The sequence below is a fragment of the Crotalus tigris genome, unplaced genomic scaffold, assembly GCF_016545835.1.
Source record: "Crotalus tigris isolate CLP2741 ecotype Arizona unplaced genomic scaffold, ASM1654583v1 scf7180000024367.1024689, whole genome shotgun sequence".
NCBI lineage: Eukaryota > Metazoa > Chordata > Lepidosauria > Squamata > Viperidae > Crotalus > Crotalus tigris.
In genome coordinates, this window is record NW_024100536.1 from 836,952 (window position 1) to 864,317 (window position 27,366).

At 47.2% G+C, this 27,366-nt stretch overlaps 1 protein-coding gene across 8 annotated transcripts in view; it reads right to left on the reverse strand.

Annotated features, from left to right (window-relative positions):
- CHD8 (chromodomain helicase DNA binding protein 8) overlaps positions 1-27,366 on the reverse strand; it is a 101,018-nt gene that overhangs the window by 51,513 nt on the left and 22,139 nt on the right. For 5 of the 8 annotated variants that reach the window (XM_039327775.1, XM_039327771.1, XM_039327769.1 and 2 more), the window contains 10 exons: positions 22,874-23,788; positions 15,112-15,495; positions 11,827-12,203; positions 11,217-11,331; positions 6,250-6,444; positions 5,093-5,161; positions 3,371-3,426; positions 2,787-2,904; positions 2,593-2,676; positions 251-388 (listed from right to left, as the gene is read on the reverse strand). In XM_039327775.1, the coding sequence (XP_039183709.1) occupies positions 251-388; positions 2,593-2,676; positions 2,787-2,904; positions 3,371-3,426; positions 5,093-5,161; positions 6,250-6,444; positions 11,217-11,331; positions 11,827-12,203; positions 15,112-15,495; positions 22,874-23,644 (2,307 nt within the window). In that variant the 5' untranslated portion in view covers positions 23,645-23,788. Of the gene's footprint in view, positions 1-250; positions 389-2,592; positions 2,677-2,786; positions 2,905-3,370; positions 3,427-5,092; positions 5,162-6,249; positions 6,445-11,216; positions 11,332-11,826; positions 12,204-15,111; positions 15,496-22,873; positions 23,789-25,561; positions 25,680-27,366 lie in introns of all 8 variants that reach the window. The other 3 variants (XM_039327774.1, XM_039327772.1, XM_039327768.1) reach the window with 2 other exon arrangements.

Genomic DNA, 27,366 nt, shown 5'->3' on the forward strand with positions numbered 1-27,366 from the left:
CAATGGACTTTGGTTTTTCTTTCCTCCCTGTTCTGCAATATTGAGACGGTACCAGGGATCTGTTAAGTGTTGTTGTTGTTTATCCAGTACCAAGGAGAGTTAGAAATCTCTCTGCCGCATGTAAAAAGGAGTAAGTACCCAAACACAGACATAACCACGTCCAGAATTCTACTGGACAAAACTGGAAGGTCAAGTCAGCACAGCAGATAAGGCCAAGACTTGTGAACCTGGAGAATAAGTTGCTACTCACCACCCGTTTGAGCTCAGGGTGCCTGGACTGGATGCGTTTGAACTCTTGGACCTTCCCTTCGTCCACATCTTCTTTCAGCTCCCATGTGCTGTCTTCATAAGGGAGCGAACACCACTTTACCAGGTAATAGATCACGGGCTACACAATTTTTGCAGGGGGGAGAAAGAAAGAAAGAGAGAGAGTGGGGGGGAGGGAGGGAGACAGAGAAAGAGAGACAGACAGACAGACAGACAGACAGAGATGCAAGTACAGCTTTAGTCTTGTTTATTCATTTGTTCAAATGGCTTTTCTCTCAAACTACCATAAACATCTCACAGATCAAAGCAAATTAAATATAATGAAAACATGGACGTTATCAAGGGCAGAAAAGACGTCACTTTAGCAAAACCAGGAATGTAGCAAAAGGGTGCTCTGTTTAGGTTCTGGAACACCATCTTTATTGTACTAGGCAAGTGTGTTTGAATCTTGGGGGTAAGGGATGTTTGGGGACATAATCCAATATAAGTAGTCCCCAGTTTACAACCACTCATTTGATGATGGTCTGGAATTATGACAGTCTCGGAAAGAGTGTGTTAGCACCCGTAAAGCATTTCTGGCTGATGCCAAAATGTTGCACTACCACCCCTGGGGCCTTATGATTACGATCTGTGTGCTGGGCAACTGTTCACATTTATGACCAGTTTACCAAGCGCCCTACGATCATACAATCACCATTTGCAATCTTCTCTGCTGGCTTCCCCAGGTCATTGGGGAAGCCGGCAGAAAAAATGGCAAGCTGCCGCTGCCTGCAAAAAGGACTCCCTTTTGTTTCTGCCAACTGGCTGATTCCTGAAGGGAGCCTTTGGCAGAGTGCAGAAACAGCCAAAATTCTGAAGATTTCAGCTTAATTATTGCACCCCGCCAGCCCCCAGAGATGAGAGGAAGCCAAAATCCAGAGAGCAGAGAGTTAGTGGAGTAAGGTAAGCAGTTGTTCTGTCCCAACCTACGTACGTCCTTGTTACTGCACAAAGACAACCCCTCTTTTAACAGTAGACTGGAAAATAAACCCTTTTTATTTGAGTTACAGACCTGATAATTGTCCCAGAAAAACAAAAGCAAAGAACACAGGAGTCAAACAGGAAATAACTCACAGACAAAATAAACAGACCATGATCTCTTGACTCTGAAATTCTTTGCCAACGGTTGCCTCCAGCAACCAGCCCTGCCCACACATTCCCTTTTTGTTACACAGCCCCCAAGGCGTGGCTTCTCACTGCTTTCTTCTCTTGCCCTGGAGTCGCCCCGTTGCCTCCCTCTGTCCTACTCGTGTGAACCACCTACATCTACGAGCGTCTCTGAGGTCTTCCAGCTATGCTTCCTCCGAGTTTGACTCAGCTTCCCAGCACAGCTGGCTCTCAGCTCGATCATGAGTGAAAGGACCAGCCTCCTTATTCAGTCTGTTAAGTCCTGCAGCTCATCAGAGCCTCCCTCCGACTCTGATGGCTCTCCAGGCTCCTCCTCCTCCTCTTTCCCCAGACTCAACTACCGGGATCACAGGCTGGCACGGAATCACAACAGCAGTGTGAGGTGTCTCAGGCAGGTGAGAGAGACCCTGCACAGGTTTTTATTCAGGATTGGAAAATCCCATTTGGATTTCAGCAGAGAAGATTTTAAGTTCCCGAGCAGAGAGGCAGCAGGGTTAAGGAAAGAAGCACAGGGCACCTCAGAGGGGGTGGGAAAACTCCGAGGAACTGCACACAAGTTGACTCTCTGCTCAGGGGTCACAAATCGTGCTTGGATTTTGGCAGAGAGCTATCAATGGCTACCAATATAAGCCGGCTGTTTCTTACCTCTCGAGTCTTAGGGAGCAGGCCTGCATTATGCACTGCCAGAAATGGACAATGGAAGGGGACCTTTTGGGCCTCTGGTTTTAAAGTTTATAAACTTTCCAAATGTGTTCAGCTGGCCTCTGTGGGACTCTGAATGCCAGAGCAGAAAAACCACCATCCAGATCCAGCCTGGTTCTTCTGAAGTTCTTCGGTAGCTACTGCTTTCTCATTAGGTAGCCGGTATTTAAGTATTCTTATTTAAGAGCTGTAGTGGCGCAGTGGCTGGAATGCAGTATATTGTAGGCTAACTCTGCCCACTGCCAGACGTTTGATCCTGATCGGCTCAAGCTTGACTCGGCCTTCCATCCTTCCAAGATCAGTAAAAGGAGGACCCAGATTGTTGGGGGCAATAGGCTGACTCTGTAAACTGCTTAGGGAGGGCTGTCAAGCACTATGAAGCGGTACATAAGTCTACGTGCTATGGCTATTTGCAGGTTCTACCCCGTCAAGTTAATCTGAAAAGTACCAACACACCTCCCCATTGTCCTTGTCAATGCTGTGCGATTCATCCAGGATGCGGTCAACCTCCACGTAGTCTGGGTTGAAAGGCTCCTCATCCTAAAGAGGCAGGATAGCAGTGTAAGGCAGTGTTTGACTTCTGCAGGAGTTATTAGCAACTGGAATTAAACAAGCCTCCAGTCTGCTTAGGTTTCTATCGTCGCGGGTACCTCATGAAAGAAGTGTCTCATCTGAGCCATTTTGGTCTTAAACCGTTTGAGCTTCTGGTGGATCCTCTTATCCTTCTCCAGCTGAGCAATGGTGGCCCATTCACAGTGCAAGTAAGAGCTTGGGGAAGAATTGGAAGAGAAAGGTGGGGAGAAAAGAGAGAAGGGTATTGTAAATGATCAGCATCGAGAAGAAAAGTATTGGATCAATGGAAAGAGGTGGAATCCTTGATGCTCTTGGGTGATTTTCTTGCAAATGCTTCATTACCCAACTACGTAACCACCCTCACTTATACAGGTACTCTGTAACATCAACACTGATATTACCTAGCTGGGTAATGAAATGACTGCAAGAAAATAGCCAAGCTTTCAAGAGAATACCAAGGATCCCACAGTTCAACCATGAGAGTGATCTGGCTCCAGAACTTCATTCTTTCCCAAAACTGGGTCAATCCAAGCATTCCGTTAGCGTTTTGGGCACTTACTTTGATGGGATGGGAAACAAGGGTACAAACACACCTTTCACACCTTCTGTTAAACGGCCCAGCGGTGGGAATGTTTGAAAGTGGAGGGGGTGGTATACTTACTAGTTTTTGTACTTCACAAAGAATTCTTCTGCTTCTGTGAACTGCCCATTGGGTAGCTGCCGATGGAAGAAAGAAACAAACAAAATCAGAGAACTGAAGGCATAGGGCAGTTGTTCCAGCTAAGGAGGATAGCAGAATAGCAGAGCTGGAAGGGACCTTGGAGGTCATAGTCCAGGGCTTTTCAACCTTTTCACCCATTGTACCACTTTTAGGATATGGCAACATAGGATAGTCGCGTACCACCTGCCAGGTGCCAATGTACCACAGATGGTACCTGTACCACTGGTTGAAAAGTCTTGTTCTAGTTCAACCCTCTGCTCAAGCAGGAGACCCTATACCATTTCAGACATTGGATGGCTGTCCAAGCTCTTCTTAAACACTTCCAGTGTTGGAGCACCCACAATGTCTGGAGGCAAGTTGTTCCACTGATTAATTGTTCTAACAAGAAATTTCTCCTTAGTTCTAAGTTGCTTCTCTACTTGATAAGCTTTTATCCATTGCTTCTTATCCTGCCTTCTGATGCTACTCACACCAACACCAAACAACACCAGTTCAATTGGAGCAACACTAAAATCATCGGCCACGCTCATGAGTTCATTGAAACATGGCACTTCCCAAGCAATTCCATCAACAGACACATTGGCCTACAACCAGCGTACGAACCCCCCAGAATCCAAATCAATCACACAGCCAACTAGAGACAGCACTGACCCCACGCAAGCCCCCCACCAACTGTTCAACTCCCAGTGGCCCTGACCTGATGTAACCTCCCCATCACAAGCCTCTCACTGATGACTCACACCTGGCCCATCACAAGACGCTCACCTGGCACACCCACACCCGAAGCCCTTATAAAAAGAAGAACACTGACATCGACATCCCCTAAACCAGTGGTTCTCAACCTTTTTAATGCCGCGACCCCCAACCGGTCGTACGTTGAGGACTACTCAACCGGTTGTAAGTCGAGGACAACTCAACTGGTGCAGCACCGTTTGCAGAATGGGACTTTTGGCGGGCTCAGCAGGGCAGAGACAGCCTGGACAATTCCTATTGGCTTTTGAAAGCCAATAGAATTAGACTCTATTCAAGAGAGTCTATTCTATTGGCTTTCAAAAGCCAATAGAATAAAAGGGAGTAGCACAGCTAAGGAAAAGGGGAAAAAATGGTGGACTGTTGTTTGGCGACCCCCGTGAAATGGTCGTTCGACCCCAAATGGGGTCCTGACCCACAGGTTGAGAACCACTGCCCTAAACTCTACCAAAGATGTTACCTAGCCTGGTAACGAAATGTTTGGAAACAGACCCACAAGCTCAGAGAACGAACGTTCACCCTCATCCTACAGCCAAGCTACAGATATTTGCCACTAGGGCAAACAAATTAATTTGTGCAAAGCTGGAGATCTGTCCCTTTATCTGTCTACCCATCTCCCTCTCCTTCTGTCCATCCATCCAATTCCTCTAGCCTAACCATCTACCCATCTGTCTTACAACATTCTATCCTAATAATCCTAGTACGCTGAGGGGAGAATTCTGAGCCTGCATCTCGAAGGCCTGCTATGAAAGGCAAGGGCAAAACAGGGCAAAGGGACTCTTGTGTGGCTTTGGACCCTTCCCTCTCCTCCCCCCCCCCCATCTAGAAAAGCAAATCCTTACAATAAAGCAGGGCAGAGGCAGCTGGAAAGCCACAAGTCATTCAGCCGTGGCAGTAGATCAAAGTTCTCACCTCCTTCTTCACCACCCGCATGGACAGGACCTTGTCTACAATGGCAGCATCCTCCTCGCTCGGGTTTTCCTTCGGGCAGAAAGGGTGGGGGAAGAAAGAAGAGGCAGCTTAAAGAAAGTTTAAAAGTTACAGTCGTAAGTTGAGGACTACCTATAGAGGCAAACAATATTCCTGACTTCACCGCAGAGCAAACTGGGGAAGGAGGCATTCCAGATTTTGCAAATGCTGTGCAGAATAGTTGACATATCCTAGGCCAGGGATAAGCACCCTTGGTTCTTTTATGACCAGTGGACTTCAACTCCCAGAATTCCTGAGCCAGCCACACTGAGGGGAAAGGGAGAGGTTTCCAAGCTGAGCCATGCTGGCTCAGGAATTCTGGGAGTTGAAGTCCACGAGTCATAAAAGAGCCAAGGTTGCCTACCCCTGCCCTATCCCAAAAATAAGCCCTAGTTTTGGGGTGAGGCACATACCTAAAAATCAAGCTAGGGCGAGGGTGTGGAGCTGCCCCACCCACCCCGCACCCTCTTACCTTACAGCCAGGTCTCTCCTCACCAGCCCACTTCTTCTGAGGCCACTTCTGCAGCCAGGCCTGCATTTCTAAGTCACGGGGCTTTCCGGAAGGCCTTGATCCATGGCTCGGTTCTGCAAGTCCTCAGCAGCCAAGCATCGAGCTATGGATTCAATCCATAGCTCGGCACTCAGCTGCTTCTGGAAAGGCCTGACTGCAAAATGCAGGCCCGAATGCAGCTGCAGAACTTTGGCCTCAGAAGAAGTGGACCAACTGGGTGGTGCTGTCGGTGCCGGAGGTGAGGTAAGGTCTACCCCGAAAATAAGATCTGGTGCCTCTTTTGGAGGATGGATGGATGGATGGATGGATGGATGGATGGATGGATGGATAAATAAATAAATAAATAAATAAATAAATACCCGGTCTTATTTTCGGGGAAACACGGTAAGTCAAGTGACACCGACATCCCAGAAGAAGACCGTGCCGAACGTCTTCCAAACTGTTGCCTAGAAAACTGCTTTGCCAATGACGTCCTTTTTTAATTTCTTGCTCGCTTCTGCCGCCCGCAACAGGCCTAGGCCTTAGCAAATCAATGGGGGGGGGGAAAGGTTATGGGGAGATGATGTTCCAGACTAAGGAAGCCCCTTACCACGAAGAACTGCATTGAAGGCAATGTCTCGCCCTCAGGGATGGGTTCTGGAGCAGGGGGTTCCGGAGCTGGGGGCTGTTCGGTCTTGATGGGCCCCATCACATCCAGCTCCTCATCTTCTTCGTCATCCGTGATCTTGATGTCCAGATCTTCTGTATATTTCTTCCGCTTCACCTGACGGTTCGAACGCCGTTTCTATAGGCAGGGAGAAGGGGAGGTAGGTTTGAGGAAAATAACATGCCATCAAAGAGGAAAAAATATTCACATCTAACGAAGGAGAATATTTGTAGCTCAAGGCTGAAATGAGGGATCCTTGGTGCTCTCCGAGCTTGCTTGTTTTCTCACACATGGAATTAATGTAGCACACAAACCAACCAAAGCCCTTCAAAACATCCCAAGCAGACCAACCCCAGAAGAAGAAGGAAAAAAAAAAAAAAACAGGAGTCATCTACAACATACAATAGTGGCCAAAACTGTGGAAACCTTTTGGGAAAAACGTACAGTAGAAATGGCCACCCTTGGTTAAGTTTCCACCCATTTTTCTTCTCACTTCTTTATAACTGTAGCCTTATTCATTTAATAATACTATTTTACATCGCTTTCTGGGCAACCAGTCAACTCTTTGCACCATTACTTTAATTTTATTATGTTTTACAAGCTCACTAAATGAAGGAACATAAAAAACCCCAACCAACTTGATAGCGATCACATAACACACTGACAAATGTCCTCCTCTCAGCTTCAATCCATGACATCAATAACTGAATCCTACTGTGATCTGATTGGTTCATTGCCAAAACAAGATGACACCTGATTGGCTCTCTAAACACTCACGCTCATTGGCTACAATCAGATGAAGGAAAGCTACCTGATATCAACCTGAGCAAGTTGTGCTTCCTTTTTCTGGTTATTTGGCTATAACTTTTCACAGAATATACAGTACAGATATTTGAGCAAACTTTGTTGCATTACATTCTTGATTGAATTATCTTTCCATTGATCTATAATTTTATGGTACTACTCCAAAAAAAAAAAAAAAGTGGTGTTATTAGCCATCAAACCTCAAAAATACACTTTCCCCAAAAGGTTTCCACAATTTTGGCCACTACTGTACATAGTAAGAACTGCAACCACCACTATGTAGGACAAACAGGCAGAAGACTTGGCAGAACGCATCCATGAACACCAACTGGCAGTCCAAACGCATGACGAAAATTCTTTAATTTCACAACACACAGACAGATTTAACCATAGTTTCAATTGGGAAAAATGTGACAATCCTAGAACAGGCCAAATCCAAAAATGGCAGGGAATTTCTAGAAGCCTGGCTACTCTGACAAATCAGCCATCAATAGACACACATAGACATTAACAACATCTATAGCAGTGATGGTGAGCACCTGCCCCACCCCCCCTGCCCCGCCCCCGCTCCGCCCCCCCATCCCCTGCGCCACCTGCCCGCAGGGCCACTCACCGCCTCCAGGGCCTGCCGCAGATCACCCAGGCAGCCCAGCAGCGCTATGGTGGTCACGCCCTCTGCCTGCGCCCTGCAGCATCAACTGTGCTTGATGGGATGTGAGGGCAGAGTCTTGTCTACGCTGCCTGGCTGCCATGTCCTTGGCTGCGCTGCTCCGCGTGGGCCACGCTCAGGGGCGATTCTCCTTCAGGGGGGCTTCTGGAGAGGAGGGGGTCACGGGGGGAGGCAAGGCTGGGGGCAACGGCACGTGTGCCCACAGAAAGGGCTCCAAGTGCAGCCTTTGGCACCCGTGCCATAGGTTCGTCACCACTGATCTATAGACTATGCAAAAGTCAATTAACCAGCCCAAAAGAGAATAAAGACTCCAGCCACCTCTCCGTCAGTAATCAGCACTCAGACTGGCATAGATTAACTCCAAGGTCAACTTCAGACCAACAATCAAGTAAGCAGTACTTGCCAAAGAGCCATTAGTAAACAGCCCTAATCGAAGAATCTCCTAAGATTGCCCCCACCCACACAGACACAGGCAAGACACCAGAATATGAACAGACAGCAAACCTCATTCCTTACTAGCACTGATGATGTTACCTAGTTAGGGTCATGAAACATCTGCAACAAAACAAGCAAGCTTAGAGAGCACCAAGGGCCCCTCAAATTCACATCTGTACCAGTTACATTCTTAGATGGTAGAGCGGGATACCATTAGACAAGACCACTGGATACCCTCAGCTAAGGGTTGGTGAAGTCACAATCCAGGTCAAACTTTCCCCCAGGTCTTAGAACAGTGGTTCTCAACCTTTTTAATGCCGCGACCCCCAACCGGTCGTAAGTCGAGGACTACTCAACCGGTCGTAAGTCGAGGACTACTCAACTGGTGCAGCACCGTTTGCAGAATGGGACTTTTGGCGGGCTCAGCAGGGCAGAGATAGCCTGGACAATTCCTATTGGCTTTTGAAAGCCAATAGAATTAAACTCTATTCAAGAGAGTCTATTCTATTGGCTTTCAAAAGCCAATAGAATAAAAGGGAGGAGCACAGCTAAGGAAAAGGGGGAAAAATGGCGGACTGCGTTGTTTGGCGACCCCCGTGAAATGGTCGTTCGACCCCAAATGGGGTCCCGACCCACAGGTTGAGAACCACTGTCTTAGAAGAAGTCAGCAAAAGTTCAGGTTCCCAGTTTGGACGGATCAACTCTACCTGCAAAGTGTTCCACAGAAGAACCACGAATCCTAGCCACCGTTCAAGCTTGCAAAATTAAATTTGACCTACCAGTAATAAAAATATTTGGCTCCGCAGAGCATTCTTGACTTAACGATCACAACTGGGCCCATAATCTTCCCTGTTAAGCAAGGCAGTTGCGAAGTGAGCTTTTGCCCCACCCTGCGACCTTTCCTGCTACAGTTGTTAAGCGAATCTCTACAATTGTTAAAGTTTTGATTAGGCCAAATTATTCACACCCAGCTCCATATATATATCTCAGCAAAGCAGTCTGCCTTAATGGGGGGGGGGGGTTTGGTGTTGCAAACAAATTTTGGGATTTGCCTGCTCTGAAAACAAGGGGAGAGGCTCTCGCCACCCTCCTGATTAGGGAATGGATGAGGAGAAACAGTTGGATCAAAGCATTGAAACCAGGGCTTCCGTTGTTTGAAGCATCGTCTGAGCACTTTTGGAAAAGCAAGACTCAAAAAGAGCTTTTCCTCTTGGAAAAGTAAAGTTTTTCGCCATCTGGTCACGTCTGACTCTGTGTGTGCTCATCTCCATTTTTTTTAGAGATAAGATAACCTTTATTGTCATTTTTTACTGTGGGCACACTGGCACACATTAAAAATGAAATTCTGTTGCCTGCTCTCAAAAGCGAACACATGCATAACACACATATAGACATGCTATAGACTAGACATCTCAAACACAAGGCCCGGGGGGGCGGATGCAGCCCGCGAAGTAGTTTCATGTGGAAACAGTGAGGGAATGGCCCCCGTTGCCTTGGCCCTGGCCCAAGCCGGCCGGGAGCCAATGTATAATTTTGTGGTGGCCATCTATGCTGAAACGCATTCAGTCTTAGCTCAACAAGGCCGTCTAGAAATAGCGAGGAACCAGCCCCTACTGTGTTGGCCCCACCTCCTGGGTGCCTGCTGGGGAGGTGTCACCCTTTGTGAGGAATGAAGAAATGCACCATGCCTTGGCGCTTGCCCTGGTCCCATCCCCTTCTGCCAGAGACCCTCAGATCTATCCCACTCCTGCCCAGGCCCCCACAGGCACCCTTGATGTGAACGATGTAGAGCTGGCCATGCCCACCCACTCCATCCATGCCCACCCAGTAAGCTGCACCCATCCTGGCTACACCCACCCGTTCCCCCCCCCCAGGGCAACCGCAATGCTGATGCGGCCCTCAATGAAATTGAGCTTGACACCCTGCTATAGACATACATATGTATATACCAGAGATAGGCATTTGTGGCTCTTTTATGACTTGTGGACTTCAATACCCAGAATTCCTGAACCAGCCATGCTGACTCAGGAATTCTGGGAGGTGAAGTCCACAAGTCATAAAAGAGCCAAGGTTGCCTACCCCTGGTATATACCTACGCCCTTACATATAAACAACATATAAATATTAATCACCGTCCATCTTGGATACATAGTGGAGAGTGAAAGCTTGAGAGTTTACAAGGTTGACAAAACTATGACTGGATCTGAATATCCTACTTCGGATAGGAAAGGCTGCTGGAATTGGGTATGTCTAGTTTAATGAAGAGAAGGACGAGGGGGGACATGATAGCAGTCTTCCAATATCTCAGGGCTGCCCCAAAGAAGAGGGAGTCAAGCTATTCTCCAAAGCGCCTGAAGGCAGGACAAGAAGCAAAGGATGGAAACTAAGCAAGGAGAGAAGCAACCTAGAACTAAGGAGAAACTTCCTGACAGTTAGAACAATTAACCAGTGGAACAACCTGCCTCCAGAAGCAGTGAATGCTCCAACACTGTAAGTTTTTAAGAAGAGACTGGACAGCCATTTGTCCGAAATGGTGTAGGGTTTCCTGCCTGAACAGGGGGTTGGACTAGATGACCTCCAAGGTCCCTTCCAACTTTATTATTATTATTATTATTATTATTATTATTATTATTATTACCATTACCATTATTATTATTATTATTATTATTATAGCTGGGGGAGCCAAGCGTTTGTACAAAGACAATTCTGTGGCCACGTGGACAGCGTGGCTATACGCCAAAGATGCATGGAACCTTCTCACTGAAGTGGTACCTATTTATCTATTTGCATTTGCATGCTTTCAAACTGCTCGGCTGGCAGGAGCTGGGGCGAGGACGGGAGCTCACCCTGTCGTGTGGCCCTCGGGTCTTGAACCTGGCCTGTCAGCTTTCCAGCTGACAAGCTCAGTGTCTTTAACCACTGTGCCATCTCTTGGAAATTGGTGAAAACAGAACTCTTTGTACGGCCTTAACCCAGCTACCCGCCCTCCCCCTGGACTCACCTGGATGCTGGTCTCCTCCTCTTCACGCGGAGACTGGGCTGGCATTAGCTCGGCGTCTGAATTGTCTGAAGAAGCGTTCCGTTTCCGTTTCTTCCCAACAACTGGCGTGATCGTGCTGGGAAGAAGAAGAGAGAGTCACAAGTGGAAAGAAATGACAAGGAGGAGGAGGAGGAGGAGGAGGAGGAGGAGGAGGAGGAGGAGGAGGAGGAGGAGGAGGAGAAAGAAGAGGAGGAAGAAAGAAGAAGAAAAAAGGAAGGAGGAAGGAAGAAGAAGAAGAGAGGAGGAAGAAAGAAGAAGAGGAAGAAGAAAAGAGGAAGGAGGAGGAAGAAGAAGAAAGAGGAGGAGGAAGAAAGAAGAAGGAGGATGAGAAGATGAAAAGAGGAGGAAGAAAGAAGAAGAGGAAGGAGGAGGAAGGAAGGAGGGTGAGGAGGAAGAAAAAGAAGGGGAAGGAGGAGGGAGAAGAAGAGGAAGGAGGAGGAGAAAGAGGAAGAAGGAAGAAGAGAAAATAAGAGGAAGAAGAAGAGGAAGAAGGAAAAAGGAAAAAGGAGGAGGAGAAAGAAGAAAGGAGGAGGAGGAGGAGAAGAAAAAAGGCAGGTCCGCTGCTGTTTACCTGGGTTTCCCTCGGCCTTTGCTCTTGGCAGATCCGCCCTGGCCCCGGCCCTTGCGCGGCCGGTCCTCTTTGGGGATGCGCTCGCCCCCGCCCTTCCGGCGCCGCTTGCGCTCGCCCGTCTCCTCTGGGCGAACGCTGGGCAGTTCATCTTCGTTTAGCACCCGGGGGATGTTCTGCTCGCCCCGGGCTCGGGCCCGGGCGATGGCCTCCGCTACGATCCGGTTGGCCTTCTCCTGCTTCTTCTGATGCTCCAGCTTGCGGGATTCATCCGAGCCGCCCCGGGTGGTGCCGCTGGAGGACGGGAGGGCCGCCACCTCGCTGCTGCTCAGGACCTTCACCACCGAGAGTCCCGAGGAGCTGCCCTGGGACGAGCTGGCCTGCAACGGGTGACACAGTGACAAGAGATCCTCAGCGAAGCTTCCGGGCTTCTCACCGGATAGGAGGCCGATCTACAGAAAATGGCTAAGGACGGAGCCATTTTGAAGGTGTGTGTGGGGGAGGGAGGGGAACAGCCTGAGGCTTCCACAACTGAAGACCTAAAGCAGTGGTGGCGAACATATGGCACGGGTGCCAGAGGCGGCACTTGGAGCCCTCTCTGTGGGCACACGTGCCGTTGCCCCAGCCTTGCCTCCCCCGTGACTCCCTCCTTACCAGCAGCCCCCCTGGAGGAGAGTTGCCCCCGAGCGTCGCCCACGTGGAGCAGCGCAGCCAAGGACATGGCAGCCAGGCAGCGTAGACAAGGCTCTGCCCTCACGGCCCATCCCGCACAGTTGATGCTGCGGGGTGCCGGAGAGGGTGTGGCCGCCATGGCGCTGCTGGGCGATCTGCAGCGGGCCCTGGTGAGTGAGTGGCCCTGCGGGCAGGCGGGGTGGGGGCGGAGCAGGGGCGGGGCCAGTTTTTGGGGCACTCGGTCTCTAAAAGGTTTGCCATCACTGACCTAAAGCCTCTTCCTCTCTCAACCCAACCCACCTCCCAGGGTTGTGGTGGGGAAAATAGGAGGAGGAAGGTGTGCTGGATACGTTTGACACCTTCAGGTATGATAATAAAGGTGATAAAGAAACAAACAAATGCATTTCTGTTATGGCAGGCAGGAGCAACAAAGAGGAAGGCACTTTTTTTTTCCTTTTTTTGCCACTGTGGGAAGTAGGATGTGGACTGGATGCCTCAGCATAACAGAATTTCCAAAAATCAGGTACAAATTCGGTATTCCCACACATACAGTAAGCTTTTTCTTTTTTTCTTTCTTTCTTTCTTTCTTTCTTTCTTTCTTTCTTTCTTTCTTTCTTTCTCTTTCTTTATCTTTCTTTATCTCTCTCTCTCTCTCTCTCTCTCTCTCTTTCAATGTTTAGGACTTCAGGTCAACCAAACTAATCTCATTTCTCCAACAATGCTTTTTGTATCATGTTATAGAAGAGCAGGCAGAGATGGAGGGCGGAGCGAAATGCATCATCTGCTTGGAATCGTTACGTTACCAGAAACGGTCCAAGTCTAACTCTCCTCGAATTCTGTGGACCTTATCTGGCACCCACTTAGTACTGAATTTTAGTTGACTATACCAGTGTTTCTCGACCTTGGTGTCTTTTAAGATATCTGGACTTCAACTCCCAGAATTCCCCAGCCATGCTGGGAGTTGAAGTCCAGGTCGAGAAACACTGGTAAAGTTCTGTGTCTAGGCTTGATCAATGATTCTTTTGCACTGCAACTTAACGTATGGCCCTGATCCTTTGCATCTCAGGTGTGCCATTTATTCAGCGTTAGCTGTTTTGCAAGGGGTGATAAAGAACCTCAATGTCTCCATTCCTGAAACAATTTATTCATCCCCCTCTTTGCATGGGCAGTCTTTTCCAACCCCGCTTTGGCTACTTGGACTAGCAACTTGCTTTATGCTTTCAAAGAATACCAAGGTATCTGGGTAAAAGAATCAACTTTGACTGCCACATTTAAAGCCCTTCATGGCTTGGGACCAGGTTATCTGAGGGACCATCTCTTGCCGGTCGTATCGACCTGACCCATTAGAGCGGGGAGGAAAGGAACGTTGCGGGTCCCGTCCCCTAAGGAGATACATCTAGTGGAACCCAGAAGGAGGGTCTTCTCTGTGATGGCTCCTTCTCTCTGGAACACCATCCCTCCCAGAGATTAGACTGGCTCCCACGCTAATACTGTTTTTGGAAGGCATTGGTTCTGCCAGTAGGCCTGGGGAATCCAGAGTGGGCTAGAGCCCATTAAATGGCTAGTTTGAATGTGTGTTGTCTCTGGATGGGGGGTTTATTATTATTTTTCTTCTTGTTATTTTTTATTTATTTATAGTGTCATATAATATATGTGGGTATATGCATAATTCTGTATTTATTTATTTTTGTCATATTTATGTAGTGTATATTGGAAGTGGTGACCCTTTGAGAGCTGAATGCAACGAAATTTCTTTTTTATGTCTGCCGAGTAGTGTACATTCAAAGTGACAATAAAGTTATTCTATTCTATTCCATCCCCATTCTCTTTTCTCTCTCCTCTTCTTTTCCATTCCCTCTTCTCTTCTCTCTCCATTATCTCTCCTCTCCTCTCCTCTTCTATTCTATTCCATCCCCATTCTCTTTTCTCTCTCCTCTTCTCTTCTCTCCCCATTCTCTCTCTCCTCTCCTCTTCTCTTCCGTTCTATTCTATTCCATCCCCATTCTCTTTTCTCTCTCCTCTTCCATTCCCTCTTCTTCTCTCCCCGTTCTCTCTTCTCTTCTCTTCCATCCCCTGTTCTATTCTATTCTCTCCCCATTCTCTCCTCTCCTCTTCCATTCTCTATTCTATTCTATTCCATCCCCATTCTCTTTTCTCTCCTCTTCTCTCCCCATTCTTTCTTCTCTCTCCTCTTTTCTCTTCTCTTCTCTTCCATTCCTTTCTATTCTATTCTATCCCCATTCTCTTTCCTCTCTTCCATTCCCTATTCTATTCTATTCCATCCCCATTCTCTTTTCTCTCTCTTCTCTTTCATTCCCTCCTCTCTTCTCTCCCCATTCTCTCTCCTCTCCTATTCTATCCCCATTCTCTCTTCTCCATTCCCTATTCTATTCTATTCTATTCCATTCTTCCATTCCATTCCATTCTATAGGGTGTTAATACACCTGTGTAAGCTTGCCTTGAGTCGCCCTGTGCAAGTAGGCGGCAATATAAATTTTCTAAATAAAACAAACAAGTGACCTCTGCCCCGTTTTTCCTCACTGTATTGGCAAAACTCTGGAGAACGGAGCTTAACCCTTCTTCCCAACTGACGGGAGAATAAACGTATCCCCTTACCTGTGGCTGCAGCACCACTTTGACGGGGACCGTCACCCTCTGACCTGAGCCCCCGACCACCTGTGCTTGCTGGACTGCCGGCACGCTTAAAGGGGCCTGCTGGCCGGAGGCGCTGACCGGGGCTTGCTGCAAGAGCTGGATCTTCTGAGTCCCCGGCTGGCCGCTGGGTTGCTGTTGCTGGCCCGGCTGCTGGACCTGCAGCTGGATGGTTACCACTTTGGCAGGCTGTCCTGGCATTCCTTTGGCCTGGCTCAGGGCGGCCAGCTGATTGCCTTGAAGGACAATCTTGCCCGGTAAACTACCCAAAACCACTTGCCGCTGTCCCGGAGCATTTCCAGCCGTCGGGGGTTGCTGGAGAACCAAGGTGATGCGTTTGGATTCCCCCTGAGAGGAAGAAACAGGACGGAGGGTCAGTTCTCACAGGCTCCGCAGCAAAGAACATAGCCATGGCATATATTTTTTTTTTCTATGCAACATATAAAACAGTGGTTCTCAACCTTTTTAATAATGCAACTCCCCAACCGGTCGTAATTTGAGGACTACTCAACCGGTCGTAAGTCGAGGACTACTCAACTGATGCAGCACCGTTTGCAGAATGGGACTTTTGGCGGGCTCAGCAGGGCAGAGACAGCCTGGACAATTCCTGTTGGCTTTTGAAAGCCAATAGAATTAGACTCTATTCAAGAGAGTCTATTCTGTTGGCTTTCCAAAGCCAATAGAATAAAAGGGAGTAGCACAGCTAAGGAAAAGGGGGAAAAAAAATGGCGGGCTGCGTTGTTTGGTGACCCCCGTGAAATGGTCGTTCGACCCCAAATGGGGTCCCGACCCACAGGTTGAGAAGCACTGATATAAAAGGAAGGAAACTCCCCCCCACAAAAACAAATATGTAAGCAGAGCCAAGATATTCCTCCACATGTTTGGGCTAGGAAGTTAGGCAACTTTAACTGGCTGATTAGTTTTATATCAGTGTCTTCTGCTGTAAGTTGGTAAATGCGGTTTTTTTTTTTTGTTTGTTTTTTTGAAAAAGAAATTCTAAATATTTGTTATCTGGGTTGCTGGTTTGGTTTTAAGCCCTGAATGCCATCTCAAGTCACTTCTATGAGAGGTGGCTAAATAAATAACTAAATGGCCAAATAAATAAATAAACAAACATACACATTCATACTGTAAATATTGCTCTCAAGCTAGAACTGAAAAATACTTCTGACTGCTTTAAATTCCATATGTAGAAAAGAGAGGGAGATTGTGTGTGTATGCATATATGTGTGTTTGTGTATGTGTATATGTGTATGCATATGTGTGTGTGTGTGTGTGTGTGTGTGTACATACACACACACATACACACATATCTTTAATAATTTTGAATACTGGAATCCCAGGTATGGACATTTAAAGTCAATCAGATAAAAATAAAGAGCTCTGGGATGTAAGATAAAAGGCTTTTTTTAATTAATTGCTGAGCTTTCGTTAACAACCTGTTAACATTATCAGAGCAAAGGGCTAAACATTGCTCCTAGAAGCATGAAGCCGAAAACACCAGCCTGAAGATGACGAATGAGACTTCGTCGAAATGTCGCCAAGACACTTTCAATTTGACGCGGGAGAAAACCCGAATAACCAAAGACCTATACACACACACACACACACACACACACACATACACATTCACACACACACACACACACACACACACACACATATATATATATATATATATATATACACAAACACATATATATGCACACACACATACATGATATATATATACATACACACACAGTCCTCGACTTACAATCACAATTGAGCCTAAAATTTCTGCATTTAAGTGAAACAGTTAAATGAATTTGCCCCTGCTTTACAACTTTTCTTCCCGTAGTTGTTAAGTGAATCACTGCAGTGCTTAATTTAGTAACATGGTTAAGTGAATCCAGCTTCCCCATTGACTTTACTTGTCGGAAGGTCTGATCACATGATCATGGAAGGTTGCAAACGTCATAAATATGAAACAGTTGCCAAGCATTCAAATTTTGATTACATGACCCATGGGGACGCCACAATGGTCATAGCTGTGAAATAACTTTTTTTTCAGTTATATTGTAACTTTGAACGGTCACTAAATGAACTGTTGTAAGTCGAGGACTATCTGTATGCAGATGCACATGAACACACACATGCAGGCACCCGTTCAAAAAAAAAAAAGGTACCACCAGCTTAACTGCATAAGCCACAAGAACACAAACAGATTTCTTATCGTCTTCGCTTCAACAAAAAGCAAATGTAAAAGCTATCCTTTAGCGGAATGCTTTGATTGAGCAGCCCAGCCAGTAAAAGTCCTGCAACTGTAAACTTCAGCTCCTTACCCTCCATCCCAAGGCTACATACACAAACTTTTGGGTCTCGTCTTTCCCACAATGACGCACACAGAACTTTTAAGGGGAAGCAGGTGGTGGCAAAGGCATAGAATCTGCAAAATAAGTCCCTGTGCTTGCTTGAACATGGACATGTCAGAAAATGCTAGGCTTTATCTTCCTGGGTGGTTTGGAATTTTAAATGCAACAACTTTAGTTAAATTAAAAAAAAAACATGTTGGGAAGCATTCAAACAAGTCAGGTATTGCCCCAGAACAGGGGTAGGCAACCTTGGCTCTTTTATGACTCGGGGACTTCAACTCCCAGAATTCCTGAGCCAGCCACGCTGAGGGGAAAGGGAGAGGTTTCCAAGCTGAGCCATGCTGGCTCAGGAATTCTGGGAGTTGAAGTCCACGAGTCATCAAAGAGCCAAGGTGGCCTACCCCTGCCCCAGAGCAAAGTTTCACAATCTTAGAAACTTTTAAGATGTGGCGGGCGTCAACTCCCAGAGTTCCCCAGCTGGGAAATTTTGGGAGCTGGCTCACACATCTTAAAGCAGTGGCTCTCAACTGGGGGCCGGGACCCCATTTGGGGTCAAACGACCATTTCACGGAGGTCGCCCAACAACGCAGTCCGCCATTTCCCCCCCCCCCCTTTTCCTTAGCTGTGCTACTCCCTTTTATTCTATTGGCTTTTGAAAGCCAATAGAATAGACTCTCTTGAATAGAGTCTAATTCTATTGGCTTTCAAAAGCCAATAGGAATTGTCCAGGCTGTCTCTGCCCTGCTGAGCCCGCCAAAAGTCCCATTCTGCAAACGGTGCTGCAAGTTGTCTGCAGTGAAGGCGAGCTGTCTGGAAGCTTCCACCCCTCCCTGCTGAGCAACTACTAAAAATGTAAGTAAAAGAGGGCCAGGGGTGGGAGGTGGGAGGCCGGCGGGTGCAGGGAGGGTTGCTGGCACGCGTGGGGCCCGGCAGGTGCCTTACCTCCCTTGGGCTGGGCCAGGTGGTGGCCCAGCCGGTGGTTGGCCTGCGCTGTCTCTGCTGCTTGCCAGCTACGCCTCGGCCGGCGCAGGGGGTGGCACCCCGCATGCATGGTGCTCCCGGGCAGGGAAAGTCCTCGACTTACGACCGGTTGGGTAGTCCTCGACTTACGACCGGTTGGGGGGTCGCGGCATTAAAAAGGTTGAGAACCACTGTCTTAAAAGTTGCTATGGTTGAGAAAGACTGCTTCAGAACCATGGCCTGAACTGGCTCTTTATTTTTTTCAAATGTAATTTTTATTGTCCCAAAGGTGCTTTTTCAGGAGGCAAGTGGACTTTCTTGTTTTTCCTTCGAAGACGTTTCGCTTCTCATCCAAGAAGCTTCTTCAGCTCTGAAGCTGAGGAAGCTTCTTGGATGAGAAGTGAAATGTCTTCAAAGAAAAAGAAGAAAGTCCACTTGCCTCGTGGAAAAAAGCACCTTTGGGATAAAACTATGACCTTGGATGACTGAGAATTTACACGGACATAATTTTTATTGATTTTTTTTTAAAGAAGAAGAAAAGCAATACAAGTATTACAAAAGAACCAAAGGAAATAAGGGGAAATAGTGAATAAGAAAATATTCCTTCCTTCCTTCCTTCCTTCCTTCCTTCCTTCCTTCCTTCCTTCCTCTCTTTTTCACAATGGTTATACATGCATTGATATTTCTCTCTCTCTCTCTCTCTCTCTCTCTCTCTCTCTCTCTCTCTCTCTCTCTCTCTCTCAGGTTACATAATTTTCTACTTCCATAAATTACCCTTTCTAATCTTCACATCCATAAATCACGTTCATTTTTTTTTTTGAACAAAAAGTCTACAGGAAGTCCTCAACTTATAATAGTTCATTTAATGTGCATTCGAAGTTACAACAGCACTGAAAAAAGTGATTTATGACCGTTTCTTCACACTTTAGGACCATTGCAGCATCCCCATGGTCACGTGTTCAAAACTGACTTGTATTTATGACAGTCGCAGTGTCCCAGGGTCGCGTGATCCCCTGTTGTGACCTTCTGACCAGCAAAGTCAATGGAGGAAGGCAGATTCACTTCACAACCAGGTTACTAACTTAACAACTGCAGTGATTCACTTAACAACTGTGGCAGGAAAGGTCGTAAAATGGGGCTAAACCTACTTAACAAATCTCTCACTTAGCAACGGAAATTTTGGGCTCAGTTGTGGTTATATATCGAGGACTACCTGTATAAGCAGTTTCCAGCCAGTAATAAATGCAATGTTGATGTTTCCCTTGGCAAACCAATCATTTTTTACCATTTTTTTTTTTTGTGAGTTTTATCATCTTCACCAACTTGTTCTTATGTGGTGGGTATTTTAGAATCCTTCCATTGTTGTGCATATTGTTGTTTGCAGCGGTGATCATATATATACAAATAATTTTTGTTCTAGGTGTTTGTCCATTAATCCCAACAAGAAAAGGTCTGGTTTCAGTTGAATATTTCTTTGTAACAGTGTTCCAATACATTGGAAACCATTTTTTTTTTTTTTGCCAGTTCACCAGGCATCATAAAATGACCCTTTGTGTTGCACGTATTCCCAACATAAATTTGAAGTACCCTTATTACATTCTGGCTAATTTTTCTGGAGTCATATACCAACAGTACATAATTTATAGACATTCTATTTCAAGTTGTAATAATGTGGATTTCAGTCCTCTCAACCACATGTTTTCCCACCGTTTCAGCAATAGGTTACGTCCAAAATTCTTAGCCCGTTTCTCCTCCATTTCATATTTCATGGAGAGTTGATACATTTTGGGCATCACGCGTTCATCATTTGTACAGAGTGCAATTCCATATTCTGCCTCTTGTTCAACTCCAAATGTCCTGTTATCTAGTCTTGAATTTTCCTCTTAGCTGTGCATACAAAATCCACTGAAAAGTAAATCGCTCTGCAACCAATTACTCTGGATTTCATTTTATATTCCTATACGTTTATCTTATATGCTACCTAAGTTAACTACTTTTGTACCTACCATTTCTAGCCTGTAAAAAATAAACAGCACAAGACACATAAAAAGATGTTTTGGGAACATTCTGTGTTCACATTTATTCCGTACTCTCAATATGGTACTCCTAACACAGTAATTTTTAACATTTCTAGCAACATTAACTTTATTGTACCATAGAAAACCATGCCATCCAAACCTCAGACCATGCTCTTCAAATTCTAAAATTATTTTATTTCTCAGCAGCACCTACTGGCATAGCTTCTTTTAGATGAATGAAGAAAACCTCAGGTTCAAGCTGCTACAAAGATTCTTACTGGGCTAAGTCTGTCCTTCCTTCCTTCCTTCCTTCCTTCCTTCCTTCCTTCCTTCCTTCCTTCCTTCCTTCCTTCCTTCCTTCCTTCCTTTTCTATAGCCACTCATATCAATCAATGACTCTGGGAAGTTTAGAATTTTAAAAAAAGGTACGGTATACTACAATTAAAACAATGAAAATATTTTAACAAACTAAAAACAATTTTAAAAAGTTAAATATAGTGGTACCTTGGTACTCAACCACTTTGAAACTCGTCGAATTTGGTAATCGACGTGTTTTGTTGCTAAACTTTTGTCCCAGTACTCATCGTTTGTTTGGTACTCAACGCACTAGCTAGAACCTGTCGGTGTCAGCTGCCTCGTGACTCACTATATTATTCCTTGTGGGGGAAAAAATTATTTGGTACTCATCATTTTTGGTATTCGTCACACCTCCTGGAATCAATTAATGATGCCATCCAAGCCATTAATGATGAGTATTGGGGTACCACACTACAAAGTACAGCTGATCCTTGACTTACAATAGATCACTTAGTGACAGTTCAAAGTTACAGCCCTGAAAAAAGGGACTTATCACAGTTTTTCACATTTATGACCATTGCAGCATCCCCACGGTCCCGTGATCAAAATTCAGACGCTTGTCAACTGAAAAAAAAAAAAACCTGCCTCCGTTTCTGTATTACTAGTAAATCTCAAATTATAGGTAATCCTCGACTTACAACAGTTGATTTAGTGACCGTTCAAAGTTACGACGGCACGGGAAAATGTGTCCTAAGACCGTTTTTCACACTTACGGTTGTTGTGGCATCCCCCCCTGGTCCCATGATCCAAATCCAGATGCTTGACATCTGACTCTTATGTATGACCGTTGCAGTATGCTGGGGTCATCTGATCCCCTTGTGACAAGCAAAGTCAACGGGAGGGAAGCCAGATTCACTTAATGATCATGTTACTAGCTTAACAACTGCACTGATTCGCTTAACAACCGCAGCAAGAAAAGTCGTCAAATGGGGGCAAAACTCTCTTTAAAAACGTCTTGCTTAGCAAAAGAAATATTGGGCTCAATCGTGATCTACTTGTACTTTCTCTGACAACCAACGTTGCCATCAGAATGTAGGGAAAACCAACTAGGGAGGTGTTAGGAATCTCTCCCCTCCCTCCCCCCACAGACATGTCAAGCTCAAGGCCCGTGGGCCAGATCCGGGCCCACGATGGGCCCAGATCCAGCCTGTGGGGCTTCCCCGGAGATGGTGAGGGACTGGCCCCTGCCACCCTGGCCCACCCGAGCGTGAGGGTCCCGGCAGTGCCCAACAGCAGCCCCAGCCCACCGGCTGCTTGGCTGCCTCTTGGCCGGCACGCTCCGGTCTGAGCGCTGAGGCCGCTGGGTTGGCCCTCCAAGCGGCAGGCGGAGGCAGAGGCACTAGGGGTGGAAAGCACGTGATCCGACCCACTAGACTAGGGGTAGGCCACCTTGGCTCTTTTTATGACTCCTGGACTTCAACTCCCAGAATTCCTAAGCCAGCATGGCTCAGCTTGGAAACCTCTCCCTTTCCCCTCAGCATGGCTGGCTCAGGAATTCTGGGAGTTGAAGTCCACGAGTCATAAAAGAGCCCGGGTTGCCTATCCCTGCACTAGACGAACAGGGCAGAAGCCCGGAGAAGCAAAGCTGGGCTGGGCTGCAGGATCATGGCGCTCCGGGAGCTCAAGGGCTAGACCAGGTGCCTGCCCTCCACCATCCAGGGTCCCAGTCAGCCCGTGCCACCATTCAGGGCCCCGTGTGGCACAAAGAGGGATGGCGAGGCTCCTCCGGTGGACCAGGCCCTGGAGTCTGCCCCAGTCCCGTTCCCCCTCCGCCAGAGACTCCCGGATCCTGCCCAGCCCTGCATAGGCGCCCCCCCCCGATGCAAGTGATGTTGTGCTGGCCACGCCACGCGTCCCTCAATGAAGAACATCAACCCACTTGCTCTGCTCAGAGTTTCCGCTGTAGTTTCCTCCTAGTCTGCCTTTTCAAATTCCCCTGGAAACACCCACCGCCAGCCTTCTTGAATCGGAAGTCCTTGGGAAAGACCCAGGTTAAGTCCCCAAGCGCCGTACCCCCAAAAGCTGCTGTATCCTCACCTGGAAGAACTGCGTGCTCACCTGGGCTGGCGTCGAGGTCAGGGTGACGGCAGGCTTGAGCGGAGCAACTCCCGTGTTCCCTCCTGCTTGGCTCTTCACGGGCTGCAGGACGAGCTGCTTGACGGGACGTCCGGGCTGCACCAGACGGTGGAGTGTAGCGGGGGCCCCGGCTCCAGGGGACACTTTGGTGGCCAGCACTGCGTTGCCTGAGACAATGGAGACCCCGGGCCGCAAGGGGGTGCCCGTCAGGACCTTGGCGAAGGTCACTTTGCCCCCGTTGGCTGCCCCAATGGGCTGGGCTTGGATCTGGGCCACATGAGCGCCGGTCATGGAGCTTCCCACTGGGGCCTTCAGGATGACGATTTTGGGGGCTGGAGGGGGCCCGGCGGTTTGCTGCCCCCCGGCTGAGGAAGAGGGCGCAACCGTTGAGGCGTTTGTGGCTGACGAGACTCCCATGAACGGGTTGCCCTGGCTGAGAACCTCTTGATCCGGAGGGGCTTGCAGGAGGCCTGCTTGATCTTGCTGGGGCAGATCAGTCACGGACTCCGGTTGCGTATTGGGCAGGGGCAGGGTCTCTTGTTGGGAGGGCTCCGGCTGAGGGGCAACCTGCTGGTCTTTGGAGCCCCCTGCTAAGGACTCCAGGCTCGCCCCTGAAAGCCCCAGGGCCTCTTCAATGGGGTCCGGAGCACCCTGGTTAAAGCTCTCATCGGTCAATGAGTCCAGGCCAAAGAGGTTAGGATCGTCAAAGAGGTCCATGATGGGGTCAGCCATGACCGAAGGAGAAGACTCTTAACCCCTGGCTCAGGAAAGCGGTGATGAAGAAGTCCCTTTGCCAACAGCACCCTTCCTTTATCCAAGAGTGTCAATCAAGTAGGCTCCGCCTCATGAAGGAAGGCACACGTTGTCCGGGACAGGCTGGAAAAGAAGAAAGAATGGGTTAAGGACATCTCACCTCATTAGCCCTGGGCTCCTTTTAGTCCAGCTTCGTTTCTCACAGGTGGTTGTGGGTGCTAGTAAGCAGGAGATGGAGACTGAGGCCTTTTCTACTCATTCCTCCTGCAACTAGAGTGGGAAGACAAGCTGTTGCTCAACACGGTGACTTCAAAACTGGAGAGGCCTGCTTTCCACAAACAGACCCCACCCTGTCTTGAGGACATTCAAGGAAGCGGCCATCCCCACATTTGGCGGTCGGGAATTACAGCTTAAATCATCCGCTGCGTGAAGAAGATACACGTAGCCCTCGACTTACAACGGTTCACTTGGTGACCGTTTGAAGTTACAACGGCACTGAACACAAAGGGACTTATGACCGATTTTCACACTCAGGGGCTGCCATAAAGAAGAGGGAATCAAGCTATTTTCCAAAGCACCTGAAGGCAGGACAAGGAGAGAAGCAGCCTAGAACTAAGGAGAAACTTCCTGACAGTGAGAACAATTAACCAGTGGAACAACCTGCCTCCAGATGCGGTGAATGCTCCAACACTGGAAGTTTTTAAGAAGAGACTGGACAGCCATTTGTCCGAAATGGTGTAGGGTTTCCTGCCTGAGTAGGGGGTTGGACTAGATGACCTCCAAGGTCCCTTCCAACTTTACTACTACTACTACTACTACTATTATTATTATTATTATTACTACTACTTCAACGTTGCAGCATCCACATGGTCATGCGATCAACATTCCAGATGCTTGGCAACTGACTCCTATTTAATGAGGGTCGCGGTGTCCTGGGGTCAGGTGATTTACCTTTTGCGACCTTCTAACAAGCAAAGTCAACGGGAGAAACAGAGTCACTTAACAACAGGGTTCATAATTTAACAACTGCAGTGATTCACCTGAGAACGGTGGCAGCGAAAGCTGCAAAATGGGGCAAAACTCACTTAACAAAGAGAAATTGGGGGCTCGACTGTAGTCGTTAAGTCGAGGACTATCTGTATATGAGTCATGGTGGCGCAGTGGTCAGAATGCGGTATTGCAGGCTACCTATGCCGGCTGCCAGGAGTTCGATCCTGACCGGCTAAAGCAGTGGTTCTCAACCTTTTTAATGCCGCGACCCCCAACCAGTCGTAAGTCGAGGACTACTCAACTGGTGCAGCACCATTTGCAGAATGGGACTTTTGGCGGGCTCAGCAGGGTAGAGACAGCCTGGACAATTCCTATTGGCTTTTGAAAGCCAATAGAATTAGACTCTATTCAAGAGAGTCTATTCTATTGGCTTTCCAAAGCCAATAGAATAAAAGGGAGTAGCACAGCTAAGAAAAAGGGGGGAAAATGGCGGACTGCGTTGTTTGGCGACCCCCATGAAATGATCGTTCGACCCCAAATGGGGTCCCGACCCACAGGTTGAGAACCACTGGGCTAAAGGTTTGACTCAGCCTTCCATCCTTCCGAGGTCGGTAAAAAGAGGACTCCTAGACTGCTGGTGACTGTAAACTGCTTAGACAGGGCTGTAAAAGCACTATGAAGCGGTATATAAGTCTACATGCTACAGTGTTTCCTCAAAAATAAAACCCAACCGGAAAATAAGCCCTAGCGTGGGTTTTTTTTCAGGATGCTCGTAATATAAGCCCCACCCTAAAAATAAGCCCCAGTTAAGATTGTCAGCCAGACGGCCGCATTTAGTACTGTATTTCCCTGAAAATAAGACCTAACCGGAAAATAAGCAAAACTTAATAAAAGACCCAGACTTACTTTCCAGGAAACACGGTATTATCTTTGCCATTGACTCAGCCTTCCATCCTTCCGAGGACCCAGATTGTTGGGGGCAATAGGCTGACTCTGTAAATTGCTTGGAGACGGTTGTAAAGCCCTGTGAAGCCGTATATAAGTCTAAGTCAGGGGTAGGCAACCTTGGCTCTTTTATGACTCATGGACTTCAACTCCCAGAACTCCTGAGCCAGCAGTCCACGAGTCATAAAAGAGCCAAGGTTGCCTACCCCTAGTCTAAGTGCTATTGCTATTGCTATTCTCTTTTGCCTGTTCTCATTCCAGTCACCTTCACCGGATGAACCCTGGTCCTAGTCTCCATGCCACACACGAGTCTATGCATCTTGACTATGTCCCCACTAAGTGTCATCTGCAACGAAGAAAAATTCTCGTTCCATCCAGTATTAAACAGGCAGGGGGTGCTTTTCTACGAACAGAAATATGAGAGAACCATACCCTAATGACACTTTCCAGGATATATTTCTACTTCCATGTGCTGACTCAGCTTTCAATGTGCAGCACGTCTATATTCTACTAAAACTCTCACGTCTTGTAAACCCTTAACTGGGCAAAATGGTGCATTGTAAGGCAACCATTTTTCAACCAGGGTACCTCAGATAGGCCAACTTACCGAATGTGTCCGAGATCGAGGCCCCGTGACCCTCACAACGGGCAAATTTTATAAAACATTTTATGACATAATAACGTCATAAACTATTTCCTGCGCTACGGGTTGACTGCGTTCCCTAGTTCAACCAGGGTTACTTTTCTAGGCAGCTACATTTCTGAATCTGTCCCAGTTTTATTTTCCGGGGAAGAGAGTACGTTAGAAAGTTCTTCCTTTTTAAAAGAATTTTGAAGAACCTGGCAAGCACATTAGAAGCTCTGCCACTGTTGGAAGGCCTGGAAGAATCTGGTAAGGAAATAGCTCTGAAACGATAATCCAATGAGTCATGGGTTGTCTAGTTTTGAATTAAATCAACCCCAGAAATCTGTTTGCCCTTTTTTTTTTTAAAAAAAAAAAAAAACCCAATAAATATTGTATTTTTAAGCTACCAGCTCTGCATAAAAGGAGGAAATAGTTCAGATGTTTGGGAGCCAGCAATGATGTTACGTCTTGAACTGAACCAGCAATTTCACTGCCTATTTCCCCAAAGCAAGTTCACTACAAACTGCAGGAAAAGCATCTATAGCAGTGTTTCTCAACCTTGACAATTTTAAGGCATGTGGACTTCAACTCCCAGAATTCCACAGCCAGCAATGCTGGCTGTGGAATTCTGGGAGTTGAAGTCCACATGCCTTAAAATTGTCAAGGTTGAGAAACACTGATCTATAGGAATCTCCTTGGCTCCCTGGAGATCAGCCAATTACATAATGGGAACCCCAGGATGCATGACAGGACCCCCTTTTAAAAGATTTACATAGATCACAGGTAGGGAACGATGGCCCTTTTATGGCTTGTGGACTTCCAACTCCCAGAATTCCTGAGCCAGTTCTGGCATAGATAAGGATACACAGGACATCAGTAACAGCTGCCAGTGTTTCTGGACCCAATTTAAAAAGGTTTTCCTATTAACTGTTGTTACTTCTAAAGCCCTAAATATCATACAAACAGAAATACCTAGCTAAGAGCAGTTGATCTCAAAAAAGCTGAGCATGGCTGGATCTGAATGGGAAACCGGTCTCATGAGATTTAGGCTAGGCTGGGAGGTTGGGGAAATGTTGGGAAGAATGCAAAAGCAAACGGCGGGTAGTCCTCGACTTACGACAGTTCATTTAGCGACCGCTCG